We start from the raw sequence: 21,632 nt of genomic DNA on the forward strand, positions 1-21,632 counted from the left end.
CATTATCAATTATAAAATAACTACTACTATTATAAATTTGGGAGGGAAAACAAAAGAAAAGCTTCGTATTGTTGAAAATCAAAACACGGACGCTCTTTGCGGGCTTGGTCGCACCGCAAATAAACAGTTCTTATCCGTAACCGAACGGTGCAAACTCGGGATTTCCGTATTGTTTGGACGGTAGAGGAAACCTCTCGTTCAAACACGGTGAGTATTTAATCCTCGTCGCCAGGTCATTTTCGTAGATCGCGACCAAAAAACCTCACTGAAAAATGCGAAAACCATGCACATCCTGGAGACGATATTTCTGGGAAGGTGAGTGATTTCTCCTTTGTTTTGAGATTTTTTTCTGAGAATTACTACTTCAAGAAAGTTTAATTTAGGGCAACAATTGAACGATAACGCTGAAAAAACCGTCCCTGAGGATGCAGACTTTCTTGACAAAGTTCTAATACGACATAGGAAATATGTTGCTTTCCTGGTGCCGTTCGCTATAATGCAGGTGAAAAGAGGACTGATTAACACAACTATGCTTAGTGTTTACTAAATAATAGTAAATTTGAAGATGATATGGTGGGTGACTGCTTTTCGATTCGATTGGTTCACATTGTACGAAACACGATGGCAAATGCCTGTAGTGATGTTTTTCGGGTCAACCGTTGCAGGTAACATTTTGCTAGAGAAGTTTGCATAAAACGATAAAACTAAAGATAACCGATTTAAAAAAAAACAGCTAGAAGACTTCCATACTCTTTAGTACAACTCGGTAAAATAGATGTTCATCTGATCATTTTTACATATGAAGTCTGCTCAAAGTCATCCGATTGGCTTTTCACCGTGTTCATCTCTTTTTCTTGACTACTTCCTTACATCTCCTAATGGCTTTTCCCAGAATTCATCCGCTCGGTATTGCGCCTAATTTGCAAAACGGATGCAGTGGAATTTTGTGAAGTATATAATTCTCAAAGGGGCGAATTTCTTCCTACACTTTTATTTAGCTTGAGGTCATTTTGTGGACTACAGTTCTTTACCTGGAGCAATCTACAAATTTTAAGCTAGGGCTAGAGGCGAGACGATCCATCCTTTCAATTTTAGCCTCTCTCCTTTTCTTAATGACGTTTTTTTAAATCGTAAGTGTAACTTTCAGGAATGACATCAGAAGGAGGAGGTGCTGTTGCTTTTCCAGTAATGACGCTTCTCCTCCAAATAGATCCTTCTGTCGCTAGAGATTTCTCATTAATTATACAATCTGCAGGTAGGAGAACTAGACCTATTAAAACGCAAAAAACTGACTCTTTCCCATAGCAGCTTTCCAAAAATCTTAGGTATGACGTGCGCGATGTGTGTGGTTTTGATCATGCAGATACAAATTGAAAAACGTGCCATTCTTTTCGGGACTTTGGGATCGGTGCCAGGTTTCGTCATTGGATCCGTCTTGGTATGTGTCTTCAGCTATATTCTCGATTCTTCATGTAATTCATATTCGTTCATATTTCTGCAGCTGGATGAACATCTATCAGCTGCCGAAAAGAAAATGCTCTTTGTGTCCATTTGGTCGTCGTTCGCAATTGCACTATTTATTCTGAACGCCCAACACAATCGACGGACCTATGACGTCATTCCGCAGTTCAATTTCTGGAAAGCAACTGTTCTTTTCTTTACAGGATTTGTGGGAGGTATTACTTTAAAAACGGAGTTTTGATATATTTTTGATGTTGGGTTCCTTTAATGGGGAAGGTTTGAGACGTAATTTTCAAGTGAAGCAAAAAAGACGCGAGACACTCCCTGGAAGTGCAGGAAGGTCAGAGGCCTTAGTTTATTTATTTACTTACTACTTACGTTTGCTTAGTTTATCGGACGTGACAACTTTTCTCACTAATACGAATCGGTTGAAAGTAAAGTGGAGTTTGGTGTTCAAATGAATGTAAAGAGTAGCTTTATCGAATTAATCAGCTTAAATCCACTTCAACACTAAACTGAAGCACGTGGTGCTCTGAAACCTCCGACTCTCAGATTTCCAGCTGTTCCGTATTCTCCTTACAATTTTTGGAAATATCAGTGTTCAAAGCAAGCTAAACTTTAATCTTTCAGGAATATTCACAGCATTCGCCGGTTCAGGAGTGGATATATGCACTTTTTCGATTATCACTCTGCTATTCCGAGTGTCTGAAAAGACAGCCACTCCCACTTCGGTCGTTCTAATGGGTGAGAGGTTTGGGATTTCTTGGACAGGATCTAATAACTTTAAGGGAAATTGTTGTTGGAGCAGAAATTATAAAAAAAATGCATATCATAGATGGCTAACATGCATATTCTGACTGTTCCAACAACAATTTCAACGTGCATCGCACCAATAAATCAAAACACAAAGAATAACGAAGAAGTAGAATTATTTACCTGCCAGGAATCAACACAATGGTCGGCGTTTATTTCCGTGCAGTTTGGGAAGGTGATGTTCCCGCATTGGCATGGGAATATGCAGCAGTAAGCGTACCAGTCGCTGTCACTATGGCTCCATTAGGGAGTTTTCTCGGATCGCATCTGCATAGACAAGTAACAATCAGAAACAAATTTCCTGTCATGAAAATAAGACTACTAGGTATAATTTTTCTTCTATATTAGGTCTTAGCTGGATGCATTTACGTACTTGAAGCAGCAGCACTAATAGGTTTTCTCCTAACACGACCTTCTACCATACTCAGTGAGTTGATTTACTGTTCTAATTACTAGAAAAAAAAGCATACCATAGTAGTTCACTGTTGTAGAATGATAGAATATAAGTGAACTGTCGTTGCGAATGAATTTGAATGATTTCTGCTTCTAAGGTACATTTCAGTTCTGCAAGGAACGATAATCATTTTTATGTCATTCGCTTTCTTCACCTCAATAGCAAAAATCGGAGAGAAATTAATTGAGGACGTCAATGGAGAAGAGGTACATATACTCAACATAAGCACAGATTTGTAGTTAATAGAGCTTTTGCAAAGGAAATCGATGTGTAGCCTTCTGTGGATAATATTTTTCTTCCAAATAGCTTACACGATCATGCTGTGGTTAATCAGAGCGATACGAGCAAAGCAAAGGTCCATTATTCACTTAGTAAGAGATGTGAAGAGAAAAATTTCTAGGAAAGAGCGTAGAAACCAAAGAAACGCTTGCATAGGCTATGATGAACTAAAGTAAACTAAAGTGTCATTAATATTAATGACCAGCTGGAAGCAGCAGAAGAATTCCTTTCCTCTGTTTTTACATAATCATTTTCCCTCAGCTATCTCTGGGAAGAGACTCATACATTGAAAAGATCCGAATCCGAAGTAAAAGTACTATTTTACAAGAACCTTCCAACATGATCAACCTTTGTTTTTTCAAAGCCGTAGAAAATTTGTGTCCTACAGAAGCGGTGGAGTGGAGGGAGGGGGAAGGAAAAGGGAAGCGTATCCTTGGAGAAATGAGTATTGAAGCGGAAAGAAGAAAAGGAGGAATGCAAAAATATAACTTAGTGGCTTGCGTATTACGATAATAAGCGTTTATGAAAATGATCTTAGAAACAGAATTAAGCATGAACTACACAGAAAAGAATTACTGGAATCTATTTTCTAATCTTCTCTATTCCCTGTTGGATATACAATATATAGTCGCAGCTTTTGCTGCCAACTCCTCCACGGCGCTGCCTTGCTGACAAATTCGTCGGTTCGTAGTACAGTTTCGCTGCGCTCATGTGCTCCACGAAAAACCAATGAACCCCGCTTTGCCGCGCACGCGACGCGGTTGACAGCGCGGCTGAACGCGTTCGATAACGACTCTACAAAGTTCGCACACCTAACGCGGTCCAGAATGATAAGTAGATACAGGAACTTTCCGGGGAGATTCCTTCATTTTTCCACTCTTCCAGTCCTGAATAATCATTTGAGGAGTGGTGCCGGATTTGATCTGACTGGCTTCCTTAAAGGCATCACCCTACGAATCTGGGGTGGTACGGATTTTCGGTGGAGTTTTCGTATACGGGATCGTAGATTATGGAGAGGGGTGTGATTCCGTCCATTTTAAACAATCGCCCGGAAGATGCGGCGCGTGCACAAGGCTGGCACGCTCCAATCGAACTCGTCGTGGAAAATAGTGGGCCGGAACGCTCGAAGCCGTATCATCCGGGGCGTTTTCTACGGCAATTAGGAAGAAATGAACGAAATCCCCCTTTTCTCAATAATCTACGATCCCATATACGAATACTCCATCGGAAATCCGTACATCCCAGATTCCTGGAGTGATGCCTTTAATCTACATATGATCTCCAGTCGAAGGAAAAAACTGTGTACACCACTTAACCACAATATTCCCAGTTCCCTATCTTTCAAAGACTAGCGTTCCTCATTTTCTTCCGTAATGACATACTGCAAAAAAAAAAAAAAAAAACTTCATCCAATGTCACCTGTCCGTAATAACAGTGCATGTTATTACGGACAAGTTACATTAGTTGAAGATTTATTTCAGTTAAGGTTTACTCGACACTGTGCGTATTATCGAATCACCGTGAACTGAGAGAATTTCTAGTTTGTCCCGAACCTCCGCAAGAATTTGATGAAGCGATCCTAGAAGCTATCCTAATTTCCCATCACCATTTCGATTCTAACGATTGATCTCTTTCTTTAGGGTTTGAATTTATAGATACGGAGATAGATACAAGATAAAACAACCTAAGGACGTAAAACTGATCAAATGTAATTAATAAAGCCACCTTCTTCAATCATAGCGGCTACTCATTACACCCATCGAAGGTATTTTTAACATTGTAGAACTGAAGAACTCGTGACGGGAATTTCATCACTTCTACGATCGTAAAAATTTGTTTCGCCGGATAATTTAACCAACAATCCGCATTACGGACTTTTATTTCGTCAACCCTAAAAGCGCAGAGCTGCCCTTTTAGAAGATTGATGCAATTGGTGCTCCTGAGGGTCTGATTCATAGCTGTGCACTTAGACACTTCCTCTTGAACCTTACCGTCTAGTGAAAAAGATCCAAACATTGGAAATTCCCCAGCACGCTGTATTTAACTAGGTCTGCATATGATTGGGGCTAATTCAGGAAGCTTATAGTGACTTTTGTATAGTTTAGTATAACGCGCCGTGCTAGGTGGACAAGTTTGTTACTCTCCTTTCATGTCTACAAGATCGTAGTCAATAGGATCTAAAATTGGACCGAGACCTTCCTACTGTACGAAACCATCAGAGATCATCATATCATTAGATATGATCAGATGAGATAGATATTTAGGAATTACATTAAATTACAGGAATAACAAAGCTCTACATATAACATGAACTTTCAGTTAGTAATTTCTTTTGAAAAAGAAATCTCAAGTCCTGCCTCTAAATACCAAAATCAAAGTAAATTCGAAGAAATCATAACCTTGTAAAGAAACCACTTCTTTACAAGGTTCAAGAACTTGTAATATGTAGCAAAGTTTAGTTGAGCATTCACTAAACGCAAAGCATCGAAACAAAAAATGAGGAAGAAACTACCGAAAGACCGATCGATCAAACCGAGAACGCAGCAGAAACCTTTCAGAAAAAAATCGGGTTAATTATAGATTTATTCCTAATTTATATTCAATGTACCGCTACTACCACATGCAATGAGTCGCAGGACAATAATTTTGGAGCGGAGCATAACCCACTCCGAAATTATTGACAGCCGCCTTGGTAATAATGCTATTCTCTCCCAAATAATGGAGCATGAGAAAAATGAGGATGAAATTCGAAAAATAATGAGTAGCACGAACAAAAAAAATTCTCGATGAAACGGCGGTGAACATGTAATCCTGCGGAAGATCCGCAAAACAAACAAATTAAATCTTTGTCACCAATTAAAATCATGTACATAAGGGTTTATAGCCTCACCTTTATAAGTCCATATTTCAGCAGTCTACTGCTGCAAACAACGACAACGAAATGAATAAGCAACCGCTGCCAGAAAATTACGCAATTAAGAAACGGATGGAGGTATGACAAGCTCGTGCAAGGCGTCCTCAAGGGAACTTTTGTTCACAGAAATTCATTCGATATTTCATTGCCTCGTAGGTGAAAAATAACAACATTCAACAATGGCATACCAACAATCCATACTGTAACTGTTTCCCATTTCAATACAATTGCGATTTTATGATACAAAAAGCAAAAAAAAAGATCGAATGGCATCAAATTAGAACAAAAACATTCATCGACCATGAACTTGAGAGGATTAAAATTGAGTTTAAAAAAAGTAGAACATTTGTGAACGAAAAGAAAAGGAAACTCACATCAGCGGACCCACTTTGAAATTTGAATTCCAGGAAAACAATGATTCCTATTCCATTTTGAGCAGATAAAAATGAATAAAATTGAAACTTCAATTTTAGAGAGAGAAAAAAATGAGGCAGCTAAGTGGAAGAATCAGGTGAAAATGCTAGGTAGAGTCAGAAAATAGCAACAAAAGAACGAAAAATGTCATGTCTATATGGGACGATAAATCGCAACAATGAAAGCACATAAAATCATATCTTTGATAAACGATCGGAATCCCTCATGCTTCACTCTCATTTTTATGGACGTATTCTCGTCGAACACGAAGCGATGACAGATCGTTCTTGTCGGGGAAAGCTGACAACAGGTCATCGTTTTCGCTATATACGCGAACCTGCATAGAGATGGTTAGAGAGGAGAAGACAGAAAAATAAAATGTGAATTTTCAGGGGGTTTTTTTTCTCAGTAGAAATTGTTTGGAAATCAACTATAGACTTGTTTAGCGAACAGGGCGGTCAAGAGTGAACGCCTCATCAGCTACAGTAGTATTTCTGAAGGTATGAGATGATTGATGAACATGTTTGCAAACGAGAAGGACAACTTTTTAAGTAACTCTTCACCTATATAACTGGGCCCAGTTTCATTATCTGATAATAAAAATACAGGGTGCCTTCAAGATTTCGCTCTTCATTTCGAAGAGGTGAAAGAGTGGTAGCCTTACTGTTCAGCTGGACTAGATAAAAAGAAAACAACTTGTATTTTAATACATACCCACATAAAACGCAGCCCTCAAAGTGCTGATAGTCCCACAATATTTATGTATACCGTTACAAGGAAACTCAAATCAGATTTTACTAAATGACGTTATATTACCAATTACTAATTCAATCAGAAAGACATCTTTTAAAAATGGAAGATTTTGTGCTTCATCCTCCTCAGAACCTCTTCTGCTGCTCCCAAGAAAAGTCACTATCCGGCTATCTGATGATTAAAGGCATAAACGCGATAGTCGGAGCAGGTGCTCCGATCCCCTTCACTTTTGGATTGTTGGCGAAGAGACCCCTTTCACTTTTGGAGGTTGGCGAAGGGATCCTCGTCGCTCGGGCTGCATCCATAACCCCCATAACTCCACAACTCCATTAAAGGCAGCGTACCACAATTTTGACGTGGCGCTGAACCCAGTACATAGGCGTAGAGTTCCGGTAGTAGATTGCAGAACCCAACGAGGTTCCTCTCATTCTTACCTAATGTACAAGGGTGGCGCCGTGCAACTGAAATCGTCATGAGAAACGTCGCGGAACACCCGACGGACCGGAACATGTACATAGAGGCGCGTTCTAGCGTAACTCGTAGGAGCCGAAACGATGTCCACGCCGTTTTTTTTTACAACGATTAGGGAAAGATCAGTGGAACCACGCTGGATTCCGTTATCTGCTACCCAAACTCTACGCTTTGGCTGCGGTTTTGGCATCGCGTCAAAATATCGTGATACGTTGCATTTAACCGCATGAAATTCGTCCAAATTACGTTAACCCACAGTTTCCATGGGGACCTGCCCACTTTTTCCGGATAACACACCGCAGATTTGCAGCACGCAACATCATCAATCGCATCGAAATTTTTCTTTGTTTCCTTAGCATTCTATACAGACTTCAGGTTTCAATGAAGTTAAAGACATATACGTTTTAGCCCAGGCAGACCATTAGAGGACAGAAAAATAATGTCTATAACATTACACAAAGCTGGGGATTTGAATGACACCCCGATGTCCTGCTCTGAAAAATTCAATACTTACGCCACTTAACCTCGCCGACCCACGTAAGAAATTACGTAACAAATTTTGTCGTCAGGATGGATGGTCACATCCATCACATCACATCTAGTGAAATGGGTGCAAAATGATAGTTGAAGACAAAGCGACCCAGATCCTACTGAAATCCTACGAACATGAATTCGCCTAACTTAAACGATTATTCTAGCAAATCCTCCCCTGCATATTTTCGAAATGCGAATTTAGCGGTGAGGAAAAGTCAGTCTGAAGTGTACAGAGAAGAAGGAACGGAGAAAGTAAATAGAGAGGGAGCGAGAGGGAGTGAGAGACAGAGAGAGAGGGAAAGAGGGAGAGGAAGAGAGAAAGGGAATGAGAGGAAAACACAAACGACATTAAGCCATCAAGACCAGATAGCTGCAGCAAACTATAGCCAGTCACCATAAAAGTGAGTGCATCTTCCCAGTTATAGCCAATTTCTTACCATTTCCAGTACTTCTGGAAGGTGTGTCCAATTACAAAGTACTGGGTCTATGTGCCATTCCTAGGAAAAATATCTTAGCACAAAACCTTCTCCTCTAAAAGGAATGTTGACGCAGTGAAGTGATTTTTTATTAACTGTTTTATTATTCATTTTATTTTATTGTTTACTTAATAAGTTATTCGCTCTTAGTAATACTGTCAGAGGAAGCGGTTCAAATTAAGTACGGTGTAGCTTGTAAAGTACATCCATTACAACCCAACTGACCGGAAATCTTTTCAACGCATTGAGTCCCGCGCCTTTTTTAACCCACGCAACCTCAAGCTGAGTGTGCGTATGTCTTCCATTTGGATCTATCCATCTATGTATATATGCGGTTCGAATGATATAATAAATAAATCACAAACATTAATTATAAATCATTTTTGAGAGTAGAACTACCAACTATCAAATAAGTCTTTATTTGATAAACAGAATTAAGTTGATTGTTCCAGCAGAAAAAAATCAAGGAAAAATCATGTATGCTAATGGATGCGCGCGAGATGGGCAACGTATTAATCACACAGGTATCGTCTACGCGCACTCCGCTCTTTCTGAAAACTACTTCGACTGAAAGCTGTCTAATAGTCTAAGACTTCAGTCCTTAGAAATATTTCTTTTTTTTTTGTTTTTTTTTTTGGACATTATACAAACATTTTTTTGTCAAAGCAAATGAACAAGATCAAACGATCAGAGATTTTCGCCAGTGGAACCTTGCGCAAACATTTTTTAGTCACCGCCGAAATTAAAATACAAAGAAGAAACCGGTCTAAGACCAACAACAAAAAGACTTGAAAAATCCTCGAAAGTCATTTGAATAGTTAGTTATTAACTCTAGCGATCGGCTTATAGTAGTAAGCTATAGTATAGTTTTAGGTTTAAGGCATCACCCCAGGAATCTGGAGTGGTACGGATTTCCGGTAGAGTATTCGTATACTGGACTGTAGATTATTGAGAAAAAGGTGATTCTGTTCATTTCTTCTTAATTGTCATAGAAAACGGCCCGGAAGATACGGCTTCGAGCGTGCTGACGCACTATTTTCTGCTTGGAGCGCGCCAGCCTTGTGCACGCGCCGCCGTCTTCCGGGCCCTTTTTTTACGGCAGTTAGGAAGAAATGGACGGAATCACCCTTCTCTCCATAATCTACGATCCCATATACGAGTACTCCACCTAAAATCCTTACCACCTCACATTCGTGGGGTGATGCCTTTAATGAGTGGGGTTACGGTAAGAGTTGCATCTGCATAGTATATCAACGCCTGGAATCCCATAGAGCACTGGAAGGACAAGAAAATACGGAAGCGAGAAAGTTACTAGCACCTTTGAAAAAAGATGAAAAAGAGAGGAAGAATGGCCCGAGCAGGGTCAGAAAAAAAGAGCTTCACAGTTCTTTTTCCTAGAAATGTCTCCTTTCTGGTGACTAATGCAATACAATAGCACCTGTACAGAATAGAAAAGTGTGAACAGCATTGAAAAGTACACAGGTTAAGTCATAGATGAATGTAAGCGGGCATAACAATTACTGCTACTCAAATATCTCCAGAAATTAGCAATCGGTTTGGAATTATGTCACTTATCCGAGAATCTAGCGGTGAACCACAATCAGTACATCCAGGCATGCGGCAATTGGCCGAATCGGCCGAGATGTGGTAGAATGGAACTGGAGGGACGACGAGCGGGCCTCGCATACACATCGTTTGTGTATGCGCATAGGAGAGGATGTGTGTGTGCTGTCTATACGTCTGCGTCTGTCGCTGTCTATCGATTAGGGTCAGTGTGTGTGTAAGCAGAAGTGTGGCTGTGTGTGTGTGTGCGTGTGTGTGTGTGTGCTTGTCTGTGCCTGCCCGCCAGTCAACATCTAACACCTTCATTGATTCCATACACAAAAAAGTGGTCACGCTATGGATGTATGGATGAATACATGCATAAGGCTAGGATTCCAGGATTGTAAACATGTAGGTTGTAGGATAAGGGGGTAAAGCTTCAGGGGTTGACCTGTCGATTTCGGATGCACCATTACGTTGGACTTCAACTCTGAATCACAGAGATTCATCTTCCTATGCGGCCTGTGCAGTGACTTACGAAGTCAACTGATGAATCAAGTCAGCATTTTTTCTTATCCTCCCGAACAGTTCTGGTGCAATCCATCGATCACAGAGTGATGAAATGTTGACCGTGGGCGATTTTGTAGATGAAGGTTTAGATGAGTGTGGTATAATTATGTGAAAACAGAGATAAGAATCTGATTAAGGTGTCAATGGCCTAATTTTGGGCACAATGGCTTCAAGCTCAGAAAACGTAGACCAGAAAACGTAGAGCAATTAATATGAACAGTCGTGGAACCCACAAAAGCATCTTTCTCATTAAACTTAGCTAATAACTCTGTTATAACTCATTACCCATTTGAAAGATAAAAAAACTACCAAGATAGCGGTCGAAAACAACAAAAACACATGAAATGGCAAACAACGAGCGTTATACGGAACCATACGCGCTACATCTACATAAGTCCTCACGAGAATAAACAAACCCACAGCTACCCCACATAACATAAGTTTCTCAGAAATTTGGAAGAAAAGTGGAGAAAACAGTGCAAATATAAAGAAAGTTCTAACAGTATATTTTTTCTTGACTTGAACATAAATCCGGCAAAAGATTATGTCTCTATCTGTTGTAGATGAAATTTACAAATGTGACATCCAATGGAATCCGCAGTAGAATCACGCAATCACATCCAGAGAAAAACACGTCTATTATTTAAACGATTCATAACAAAGGAATGTTGCTTGGGTGATCCCTAGCATTTACCGCGCACTTAATCATCCATTACCGTATGTCATGACGTGATTAATTTACTGCCAAAGCTCTGGCGCAACATAGAGTGCAATAAATAAGTTACGAAAGCAGAAGGTTAATGGTATGTCACGTGCTATGAGCAATAACACACAATTCAAGGTGTCCATGCGTAGGAACACGGTACAATGTATTTCATTGCAAATTTTAATTGATAACTCGCAGAATTCCTTACAGAATCGACCCACAAAGACATTGGCTGATTTTAAGGTTAGAGGGAGTGCGAATGATGACCAGTTGACACTGTAGTGTACACGATATCGAATAACAACAGGTCCAACAGCCTATTTTCGAACCTGCGCACTTCCAAATTCCGAATACACTTCTACGAGAGTGAAATTTAACAAGGAAGGAAGATATCAGTGATATTCTGTTACATAATGGCATAATTATTCTTCATTTATGCAGCTGGTCCAAACGACATAAGGCACGGACAGTTGCGTAAGCGGCTGCGCTCGAAGCGGCGCGGTTGAGCGTAGCGGTTGGGTTCGTGCAAGGATCCTTGCTATCGTCACCCATCTCTGCAGTTCGCCATGGTCCCACCTCGATCCCAACCGCTGCCTCCACCACACCGCTTCCGCTTACGCAACTGTCTATGTTTGTCGTTGTATGTCGTTTTGACGCGACTATATCATGGCACTTTACTAAATAGGTGTTCGAGTATGAAGGTAGTTAGGTCTCTCCAGGTTCTATGATCAGCACTAACCAGTGAAAAAGGCTGTTGCACACAGAATCCAGAACACAGAATGTTATATATTCTTAAGTCAGTGCCCGTACTAAGGCAGCGCTGGTGAAAATTTCACCAGCGCTGGTCTTCGACGGTTGTAATGTTTGGGAAATAGTTTGCAAGTGTTTGCAAGCAAAAATGCAGAACGACTACTAATCTAGAAATGAAATATATTGGACACATCCAAACTGGCCACGTTATCCAAGCAACAATTTACATTTAGATATATTTGTATCTGTTGGAATGAAACTATGTGAGATCGATACATCACTCCTACGGGTGTAACGAATTGTTTGGTCGGATAAACTGATCAGTCTAGATGCTCCTGATGCACCTTATTTTTGGATTTCTACGGACTTTCAATTTTTTTTCCAGTACTTTTAGTCTATGTCCTAAACTCTGTTTACTAACGCATCACAATATCTCAGATATTCTCAGAATGGGTGAGCTTTATTGTACGTACGTTCTTAAAGGCATCACCCCACCAATCTGAGGTGGTACAGATTTCAGGTGGAGTATTCGTATACGGGGTCGTAATTATGGAGAGGGGGTGATTCCGTTCATTTCTTCCTAATTGCCGTAAAAAACGCCGCGGAAGATGCGGCGCGTGCACAAGGCAGGCAAGCTCCTGTCGAACTCCTTGTGGAAAATAGAGCGCCAGAACGTTTTTTACGGCTATTAGGAAGAAATGAACGGAATCGTGGAGTGATGGCTTTAAAGCACTGTAGTATAAGCACGTACAATAGGTACGCCAACACGTACATAGCGAAGACGGTATCATACAATCTCCCATACAGTTACAGCATTTTAGATGTTTCATTTCAGCAGAAAAAGTAGAAGAAATGAGACTGCTCTGTTAGATTCAAAGAAACGAAAGAAAAGAAGAGGTTCATGAATCACAAAAAAAGGTCCAGAAAACGTAAACGATAAGTATATGACTTTCGATTAGAGGGCGGCATGACGTTCATGTAACGAACACACACACACACACACACACACACACACACACACACACACACACACACACACACACACACACACACACACACACACACACACACACACACACACACACACACACACACACACACACACACACACACACACACACACACACACACACACACACACACACACACACACACACACACACACACACACACACACACACACACACACACACACACACACACACACACACACACACACACACACACACACACACACACACACACACACACACACACACACACACACACACACACACACACACACACACACACACACACACACACACACACACACACACACACACACACACACACACACACACACACACACACACACACACACACACACACACACACACACACACACACACACATACACACATACACACACACACACACACACACACACACACACACACACACACACACACACACACACACACACACACACACACACACACACACACACACACACACACACACACACACACACACACACACACACACACACACACACACACACACACACACACACACACACACACACACACACACACACACACACACACACACACACACACACACACACACACACACACACACACACACACACACACACACACACACACACACACACACACACACACACACACACACACACACACACACACACACACACACACACACACACACACACACACACACACACACACACACACACACACACACACACCACACACACACACACACACCACACACACACACACACACACACACAACACACACACACACACACACACCACACACACACACACACACACACACACACACACACACACACACACACACACACACACACACACACACACACACACACACATACACACACACATACACACACATACACACACACACACAAAGTGCTCTTTGTGTTGCTCTCACTGATATACATCTACTGGTTCTCAACTTCTCAACGACCTCGTCACCAAGTGAAGAACGGAGAAGAAATAAAGATAGTTGTCTAGAAGAAAGTCACTTCTATTCATAATTTAGTCTTTTCCCAAATTCTACGTCTGGAATCTGAGCTCAGCTCAGCTTTGCTCATTCATCGTGATATTTTTTTGCATTCCTCGCGAATAAATTCTCGAATTACACCACTTAGGTCCAGCTGATTTCCGCCCGCCACTATTCAAAGTTAATCAAAGCAGCACATTCAGCTCAAATATCAAAGGATGGACCAAACCTGAGCGGCTCATAATTCACACGGTCATATTACACCGTTTCGCAACTAGAAAATTATTGAAGGAATTCTGTCATATGTTGAAATATTAGTGGAGTCTCCTAAGAGGATCTGCTACAGTCATACGAAAGTGAAATAGTAGTGGTCTGCTCCTACATGGTCATAATCAAACATTTTGCGGACTTCTCAGTTGTAGATCTCGTCCGATTCGACACCTATCTACACTATCCAACACGAAGTGATTCGTAGTAAAGTGAAAACCTCCGATAAAACACACCAGGTTTCTTTTTTCTTGAATGCCCCACCCTAAAATGTCCACGATAGTTCCGTTTACAGTTTCTAGTTGTAATGTTGTAATCTGGTCTCATAGGCTACGCTAACCAGAAACTCATATTATCAATTAGGATATGCGGCAAATTCCAAATAACGATGAAATTATGCTATATTGGTGTCCAGTAAAAGGTAAAGCGAATTCGGATGCCAGCTGAAGACACAAATATTCTGCCAAAATAGCCCCTGCAAAGGCAATACTGCAGAAAATCTACTATATTTCTGGAGGGTGAGGCACGCAAACTTTTAAAGAACTCAGAAAAATGCCTTATATGTACAGCAATCTCAATGGTTATGTGCCGCTACCTATCAACTACTGGAAATCTCCATACATTTATTTATCTTCAGAGAACCCCCCTCCCCCCTCAAGTTACTCGTTCATTAAAAATTAAAAGATCACCTGGTCGACGTGTAGCTGTGGACAGATCAACAAAGTTTCCGTGATCAGTTGTTCGAGAACCTGAAAGTATGTTATGATGATCCATGCTTAAAAATATTCTATTTCACTTGTTTGTCAGAACACATTCTTTCAGTTAAACAACTCATCGAAAATCACAAGGAAAGGAAACATCACGTGATCTGTTACACAAAACAGTGTGGAACACTAATTTGTGTTTTTGTACAAGCATTCCTTCAAAGAAGCAGAACCGGTTTTTTGTTTCCTATCAAAATTTTGCGCTTCAATCATTCATCAAAATTTTCATAAAGGGTGTGACATTCGCTGTACGTTTCCCCATTAAGAAAAAACCCTGACTTTCACCAACAAAGAAACAGTTCTCGAGTGATGAAACAGAGCCAAATTAGTGCTGCGCATAGTTATCCACATTTTTAAGTTAACGAATATCAATAGCAGAAAACAACTACCTCTTTACAGACAGTCATGGATTCGGACGATGATACTTCCACCCATACGGATTCTGTTTCTTCAGACATCTAAATGAATGACATCTCATCTCAGTAATTATAATAGTAAAACAAAAAAGCAACTTCACAAACCTTTGTTAAATCGCTATTAGTAAGAGGAGCCAAACTGATCACAAGTCCATTTGTGTCGATAAGGCAAGGCAGCAGAGGCAAGTCAACGACAATATTGAGGTATCTGGCAAATGCAATTAAAGGTCTTCAAAATGTAAAACGTATTTAACTGATTATTTGAGCAGAGGGTGTGCATTTCATGATTGCTATTCGAAAAATAGAACAAAGAAGTAAACACAATAGTAGAAGTCCATAAAGCGGCAGATATCGGCTGCCTATTCGTAGCCCCTTAATTTCCCGTTCCGACATTTGACGCATATCACGATACTACGCAATACAGTATGACCGTGGGTTCACCTTCGGTATTGTTTCTTGCTTCTTTTTTCAATTCTGTTACTTTAATTAAAGACTCGAGAATTTTACGGCAGAGCTAAGGGATTAACATTAATCAAAGATGTTAACTGCTAGTTAAACTGTTTTTTCTTCGCAGTTCGTCAAAGTTGTGCGATACAAAATTTTTCTTCAATTGCGGGACATAGTCGAAAAACTGCAGTTTTCTAGAAGCACACTAGCCTTTCTTGACAAATACAGACATTTTTAATTCGCATGAAGAGTAAAGGAATTTGAAATATCATAACGCATCGAATACTAACTGACAGTGTTTTAAAAGTAGCATATCACAAAATTGACAATGTTGAGATCTCTCTATGAAAAGGCGAGGTTAGATAAGAATGTAGATCACAAGTACGTGTACTTCCAAATCCATTACTCACCACCTTTTTAAGCAGTTGAGAGAAATTAAGCGTGATCGCTCATGTACTCGTGATCTACATCCTTAACCCTATCTTCTCAAATAACTTACGCCAACCTATCTTGTAATTAAGAGTTACTTGCTTTTCATTTATTCTCTTTCGACAAAATCACAGTAGAACACACTTAACTGAACATAGTATACCACAAGCAGTTGTTGTAATGGTATGATTTATCTCCATATTACCCCGCATAATAAAATTATGCTACAACATCTGTCGGCATGCGTGCTGGGTACGCCTGGATTATTCGAAAATATGGAGCAACACATTGCGAGTATCTACTAATAAGACTAAGCAAGTATTGATTATTTCAAAGGAGGTATCAGTAGTTGAATTGCGCATTCTTTCATATGAAAATTTGAAGGCAACGTCGATCCTAGATTGCTTCTTTTGGTGATTTCTATATGACAATGGAAAGACCTCAATTTAAGAAAATATGAAACAAACACATAAGTAGCTTCGATCATATAAATTATGAAAAAGAGAAGCAGAAAAAAGTTATTAAACTGACTACTTTTTCTAGCCTAGAGCAGAGAAACACGTACAAATATCACATGGAGAAACTTCACTCAAAGAAATCATTTTTTACTTGAGACTACCTCTACTAAGAAAAGAACTTATAGGTATCTTGACAGAAGAGAAGTTCCTTCAAAATAGAACAACTGTTATGAAGAAGAATTCGAGAATTAGAATTGGCACATCAGAAAAAGTACGAGCTCACGAGAACAGAACAACAAAATGCTCATAAAATAGCACAAAACTCACCTATGAAGTGGATTCAGTGTATTTCGTTTTGTTCTCTTACGAGCCAAATCGGCATCTCTAACAAGCGCGTCGATCAACTCTTTAGCGCTAATAGGTTTCTTCTTGTGCAAGGCTGTGATCTAGAATATAGAAAATATGTAACCACAAAAATTCGAAGACTAACCAAAAGGGTTCAGTTTACAAGAATAACGTTGTCATTTCTAGCAAAAAGAACTAACATGTAATTCATCTGGAGGTAGTGCTAAATACTTCAAAGGCGGCTGGAAAGACTTTATTTCGTGAGTACCAATCGCAGCAATCGTTCTGTTGCCACATAAAGATGACGAGTGCAGTTTTGTCTGTAAGGGACAGTGTGCATAGATTTAAACCATTTTCAAAGAAAGAACAAATAAAACAACCACACCTGTACATTTATGAACTTCTTAAAACCTTCGCCTGTTAGATCGAGGTTTCGTAGAACACAACACGCAAGAAATGGTCGAATTGGAGTGACCGACTCTAATCGTTTTACATACATCTGGAAACTAACGACACATGTTAAGGATTGTGACAGATGAACATTTCTCACAGTGCGAAAACAACATCAAAATTGTTACGACCTATCACAGTGATTCGTAACAATACAGACGTGTTTCGGACTTCTACATATAGTCGGATCAAAACGACATGAAGTACAGTGCAGTTGTGTAAGCGGTTCCGCTCGAAGCGATGCGATGGAGATAGCGGTAGGAATCGAGATGTGACCATAGCGAACAGCAGCAACGAACGGTGGTGGTCCTCACTCGATCCTAATGGTCATGCTCCACTATACCAATTCGAGCGCAACCGCTTACGCAACTGCACCGTGCTTTACGTCGTTTTGACCCTACTATAGACTGCGATGTCACCAACACTGTTACAGTATGCGACTCTGCTTGAGGAAGAAAAAGCGATTTCTTGAACGCCTAGATAAAAAAACCAAACCCAAAAGTTTTATGAGATAAAAGGTTACTATTCATTCGGGTTACAGTAGATAAGTATATTTGGATCCACTCACCTCAGGCAATCCTATGCGGACTGTTACAGTGCCATCATCATTTTCTTTTGGTTGTTCTGGATTCTGAACATCCGTAGTGGTATTCTCAGATACTTTTGGAGCATGCTTCGCTATGTAAGTTACAACAGCAGAAACCTGAGAAGTGCAACGAATGAAAGAAAGTATAGGAACTGAACTATGCAAACGCCTCATACCTTCGCTCTCTTGTCATTCGCAAGCTTTTTAAAACGTCCGTCCTTGAATGGATTCTGGGATAAATCTAATGTTTTGATCTTCTCCAGCTGTCCAATAGCCCAAGGAAGATCCCTGATCTCATTTTCAGACAGATTTAGAGATTTAAGGTGTTCTAAGACGTCCAGAGATGGAATTACCTGAATAAACTTCTTTAATATGTTCACAACTGAAAATCTAAAATATCTGTTCTCTTTTGAGCATAATTCTATGTCCTCACTTCAGCGATTTTATTATGAGCAAGGTTAAGCGTATGCATTCGTACAAGCTGACCACTAGTGAGTGATACCGGTACGGATGTGAGTTCGTTGTATGAGATATCCAAAACAAGTAGCGATTGTAATGAAGAGAAATCGAATAGTCCTGCATCGGTTAGCTGGAATACACGACAATGAATAACAAGGTGAGAACCGCAAAAATCTATTGCTTGATACTTTTCATCGCTTCGACATCATGGGATGGAATATGAGGAAGAATAGGTTCTAGCTTGAAACGATCCTTTTGTGAAAATTGAATACTTTTTAGCAAAGCAACAGAAACGAAATGTACTGCGAGACGTGAGGGAACGAATTGCCATGTGCATATATTTGTCGCACTACATTATTGACGACGAAACCATAAATATAAAACACTAACAAAACGATATCTCTGTATCTGTCTAACAATACAAATACAATGGCAACATATGGTCAATTGTCACCAGCTATTTGAGAACCAAAAATCGAAATGAAATTTTTAGAAAAGATTCGCAGGCATCACCCCACGAATCGAAGGTGGTACGGGTTTCAGGCGGGTAATGCCTGTACGGGGTCGTAGATTGTGGAAAAGAGGGTGATTCCGTTCATCTCTCCCTTTATCCGTGTAAATAGACGACCCCGGATTGCTGTTTCTTAAGACGGCTTCTGTTGCAATGCGCAACCTTTGCGCCCCGCCAAAGCCTACGATTCGCCCGAATGGAATTTGGGCAAATCGCCGCGCAAGGCTGGCGCGCTGCAATAACGGACGTCATAAGAAACAGCGTGTCGGGGTTGTCCGTTTACACTGACACAGGGAGAGATGAACGGAATCACCTTCTTCCCCACAATCTACGACCCCGTATAGGCATTACCCGCCTGAAACCCGTACCACCCAAGATTTGTGGGGTGATGCCTTTAAAGGCACGGATTTCAGGTGGAGTGTTCTTATACGGGATAGTAGATTATAGAGAGGAGGGTGATTCTGTCCATTTCTTCCTAATTGCCGTAAACAACGGTCCGGAAGATGTGACGCGTTCACGTGGCTGGCGCGCTCCAATCGGACTTATTGTGGAAAACAGCGCGCCGGAACGCTCGAAGCCGTATCTTCCGGGCCATTTTTACGGCAATTAGGAAGAAATGGACGGAATCATCCTCCTCTCCTTAATCTACGATCCCATATACGAATAGTCCACCTGAAATCCGTACCACCTCAGATTCGTGGGGTGATGCCTTCAAAAACCTTCAAAAAGAGCAACAACAAAGACGAGCAAGAACTAAAGGAAAGTTCTGATATTATGATATGCTAAAATGACCTGGGATTTCGTGTAATTGCGTAAGCGACTGCGTTCGAAACAGTGGAGCTAGAGTTTGCCATCTACATTGGACTCTTTGACTAGCTCCATTAATTTCTACTCGCTTGTGTAATCCTGGCGGTTCCTCAACAACCGTTAGATCCACCGCGTTAAACCGACTTCCACACAACCGCTTATGCAACTGGTCGTTTCGATCCGACTGGTCCCAGAAAATTGAGCAGAACTCGTACAGTTACTCGAACTTTTCAATTCAAAATATGATAAAAAAGGAACACCAACATATTTCATTGAGTTATCAGCTGATCTCCGATCAATTCAATATATATATATATATATATATATATACTATAATTCAATATATATATATATATATATACTTTTTCGGACACGACAACAATTATGGTAAGGAAGGAAAGTGGCAGATGACTGGGCATTATTGAGTAAAGTTACAAAAATAAACAGTCGGTATAAAGTAATAAACCAGTCTATAGCAAGTAACAAAAGCCCACCTTGTTGCCCGCTACGACAAGTGTTTCTAATTTTTCCAATGCGCAAAATGAGGCTGGTAAACTTTCCAGCTTGTTATTACTAAAGTCGACGAAGGTCAGCTTCGAAAGTGAACCTGAAGAGTTAGTTTTCCTTGTCTGAAGTAATCAACATATCTAAACAAATGGAGGAACATTCGTGAGCTATTCAATTCTTAAAAAGGAAAAAGAAAACTATAATGCACTAAACAGTGTGGACACTCGACTTTTGCTTTTGCTTGAGCTATGACATTACGATTACGCCGACTCGATCGTCACATATTTTCTGATTCGACGTTATTTCCTTGCGAAAAAAAAGTGCAAACCTAACACAAGAGTATTCTCATCTTTAAAGTAAGTTAAACGTTGTCATCAAAGGTGTACTGGGAATTATGGCAGGCGTCTGGTAGTAATTAGAGATAAAAATGCCGAAGTGTGTGTTCTATGTTTCGAATACCACACAAAAAAGAACGATACAAGAGTGTAGAATATTTCCAGAAAGTAAAGTATTGCTAGAATTATAAAAGAATAACTTTCAAAACAAACACTCAATAATTCGTATAACATCTCTATCCATGAGAAGGAAAAAAAACCAACCTATCTCACTTGGAATACTGACTAACTCATTCCTTATGACTACTAGTTTGGTAAGATGGGAACATGCCGTAATAGAAGATGAGAGGTGAGAGAGACCGCAACCCGCTATGCTCACAAAATTCAGGTTAGCATTCTAAATTATCACATATTGCAACATAGCATAAACCAAGACAATAACCTCGTTACCTTTTGGAAAACGTTTTTCTGGAGCTCATCATCACTCAGCGGTGGATTTCTTCCTTTCGCATCCTTAACTACTAGTTCAAATCGTTGTTCCTTTGTAACCACAGCCAACTCAGGCCATTCGGTGAACGACATGGGCACTACACGAGGTCACAAATGAAGAATCGAGTACGGCTTACTTGAAGCACTGTAAATGTGTATAGGTTCTGGAATATGTAAAAGAATTAAAATGT

At 40.2% G+C, this 21,632-nt stretch overlaps 2 protein-coding genes across 3 annotated transcripts; one reads left to right on the top strand and one right to left on the bottom strand.

Moving 5' to 3' along the window:
* Nucleotides 1–272: 272 nt before the first annotated feature.
* Nucleotides 273–6,005, top strand: RB195_011557 (uncharacterized protein; the record flags this gene model as incomplete). 2 transcript variants are annotated; one of them, XM_064193018.1, is made up of 10 exons in its annotated part: nucleotides 273–315; nucleotides 384–502; nucleotides 566–665; nucleotides 1,148–1,255; nucleotides 1,326–1,676; nucleotides 2,092–2,205; nucleotides 2,405–2,553; nucleotides 2,623–2,701; nucleotides 2,837–2,934; nucleotides 5,919–6,005. In XM_064193018.1, the coding sequence occupies 10 exons, from the start codon at nucleotides 273–275 to the stop codon at nucleotides 6,003–6,005; spliced, it is 1,248 nt and encodes a 415-aa protein (XP_064050601.1). The 2 variants fall into 2 exon arrangements, with proteins under 2 accessions (XP_064050601.1, XP_064050602.1); XM_064193019.1 differs by lacking the exons at nucleotides 273–315; nucleotides 384–502; nucleotides 566–665 and having other exon boundaries at nucleotides 1,150–1,255; nucleotides 1,326–1,438; nucleotides 1,502–1,676.
* Nucleotides 6,006–6,558: 553 nt separating this feature from the next.
* Nucleotides 6,559–21,534, bottom strand: RB195_011558 (uncharacterized protein; the record flags this gene model as incomplete). The annotated part of the gene is made up of 13 exons (XM_064193020.1): nucleotides 6,559–6,672; nucleotides 15,128–15,187; nucleotides 15,592–15,660; nucleotides 15,724–15,826; nucleotides 17,280–17,398; nucleotides 17,498–17,617; nucleotides 17,683–17,796; nucleotides 18,316–18,450; nucleotides 18,510–18,686; nucleotides 18,767–18,922; nucleotides 20,605–20,717; nucleotides 21,217–21,349; nucleotides 21,403–21,534. 13 exons carry the CDS (start codon nucleotides 21,532–21,534, stop codon nucleotides 6,559–6,561), a joined length of 1,545 nt encoding a protein of 514 aa, XP_064050603.1.
* Nucleotides 21,535–21,632: the final 98 nt, after the last annotated feature.

The sequence above is a fragment of the Necator americanus genome, chromosome III (assembly GCF_031761385.1).
Source record: "Necator americanus strain Aroian chromosome III, whole genome shotgun sequence".
Classification (NCBI taxonomy): domain Eukaryota; kingdom Metazoa; phylum Nematoda; class Chromadorea; order Rhabditida; family Ancylostomatidae; genus Necator; species Necator americanus.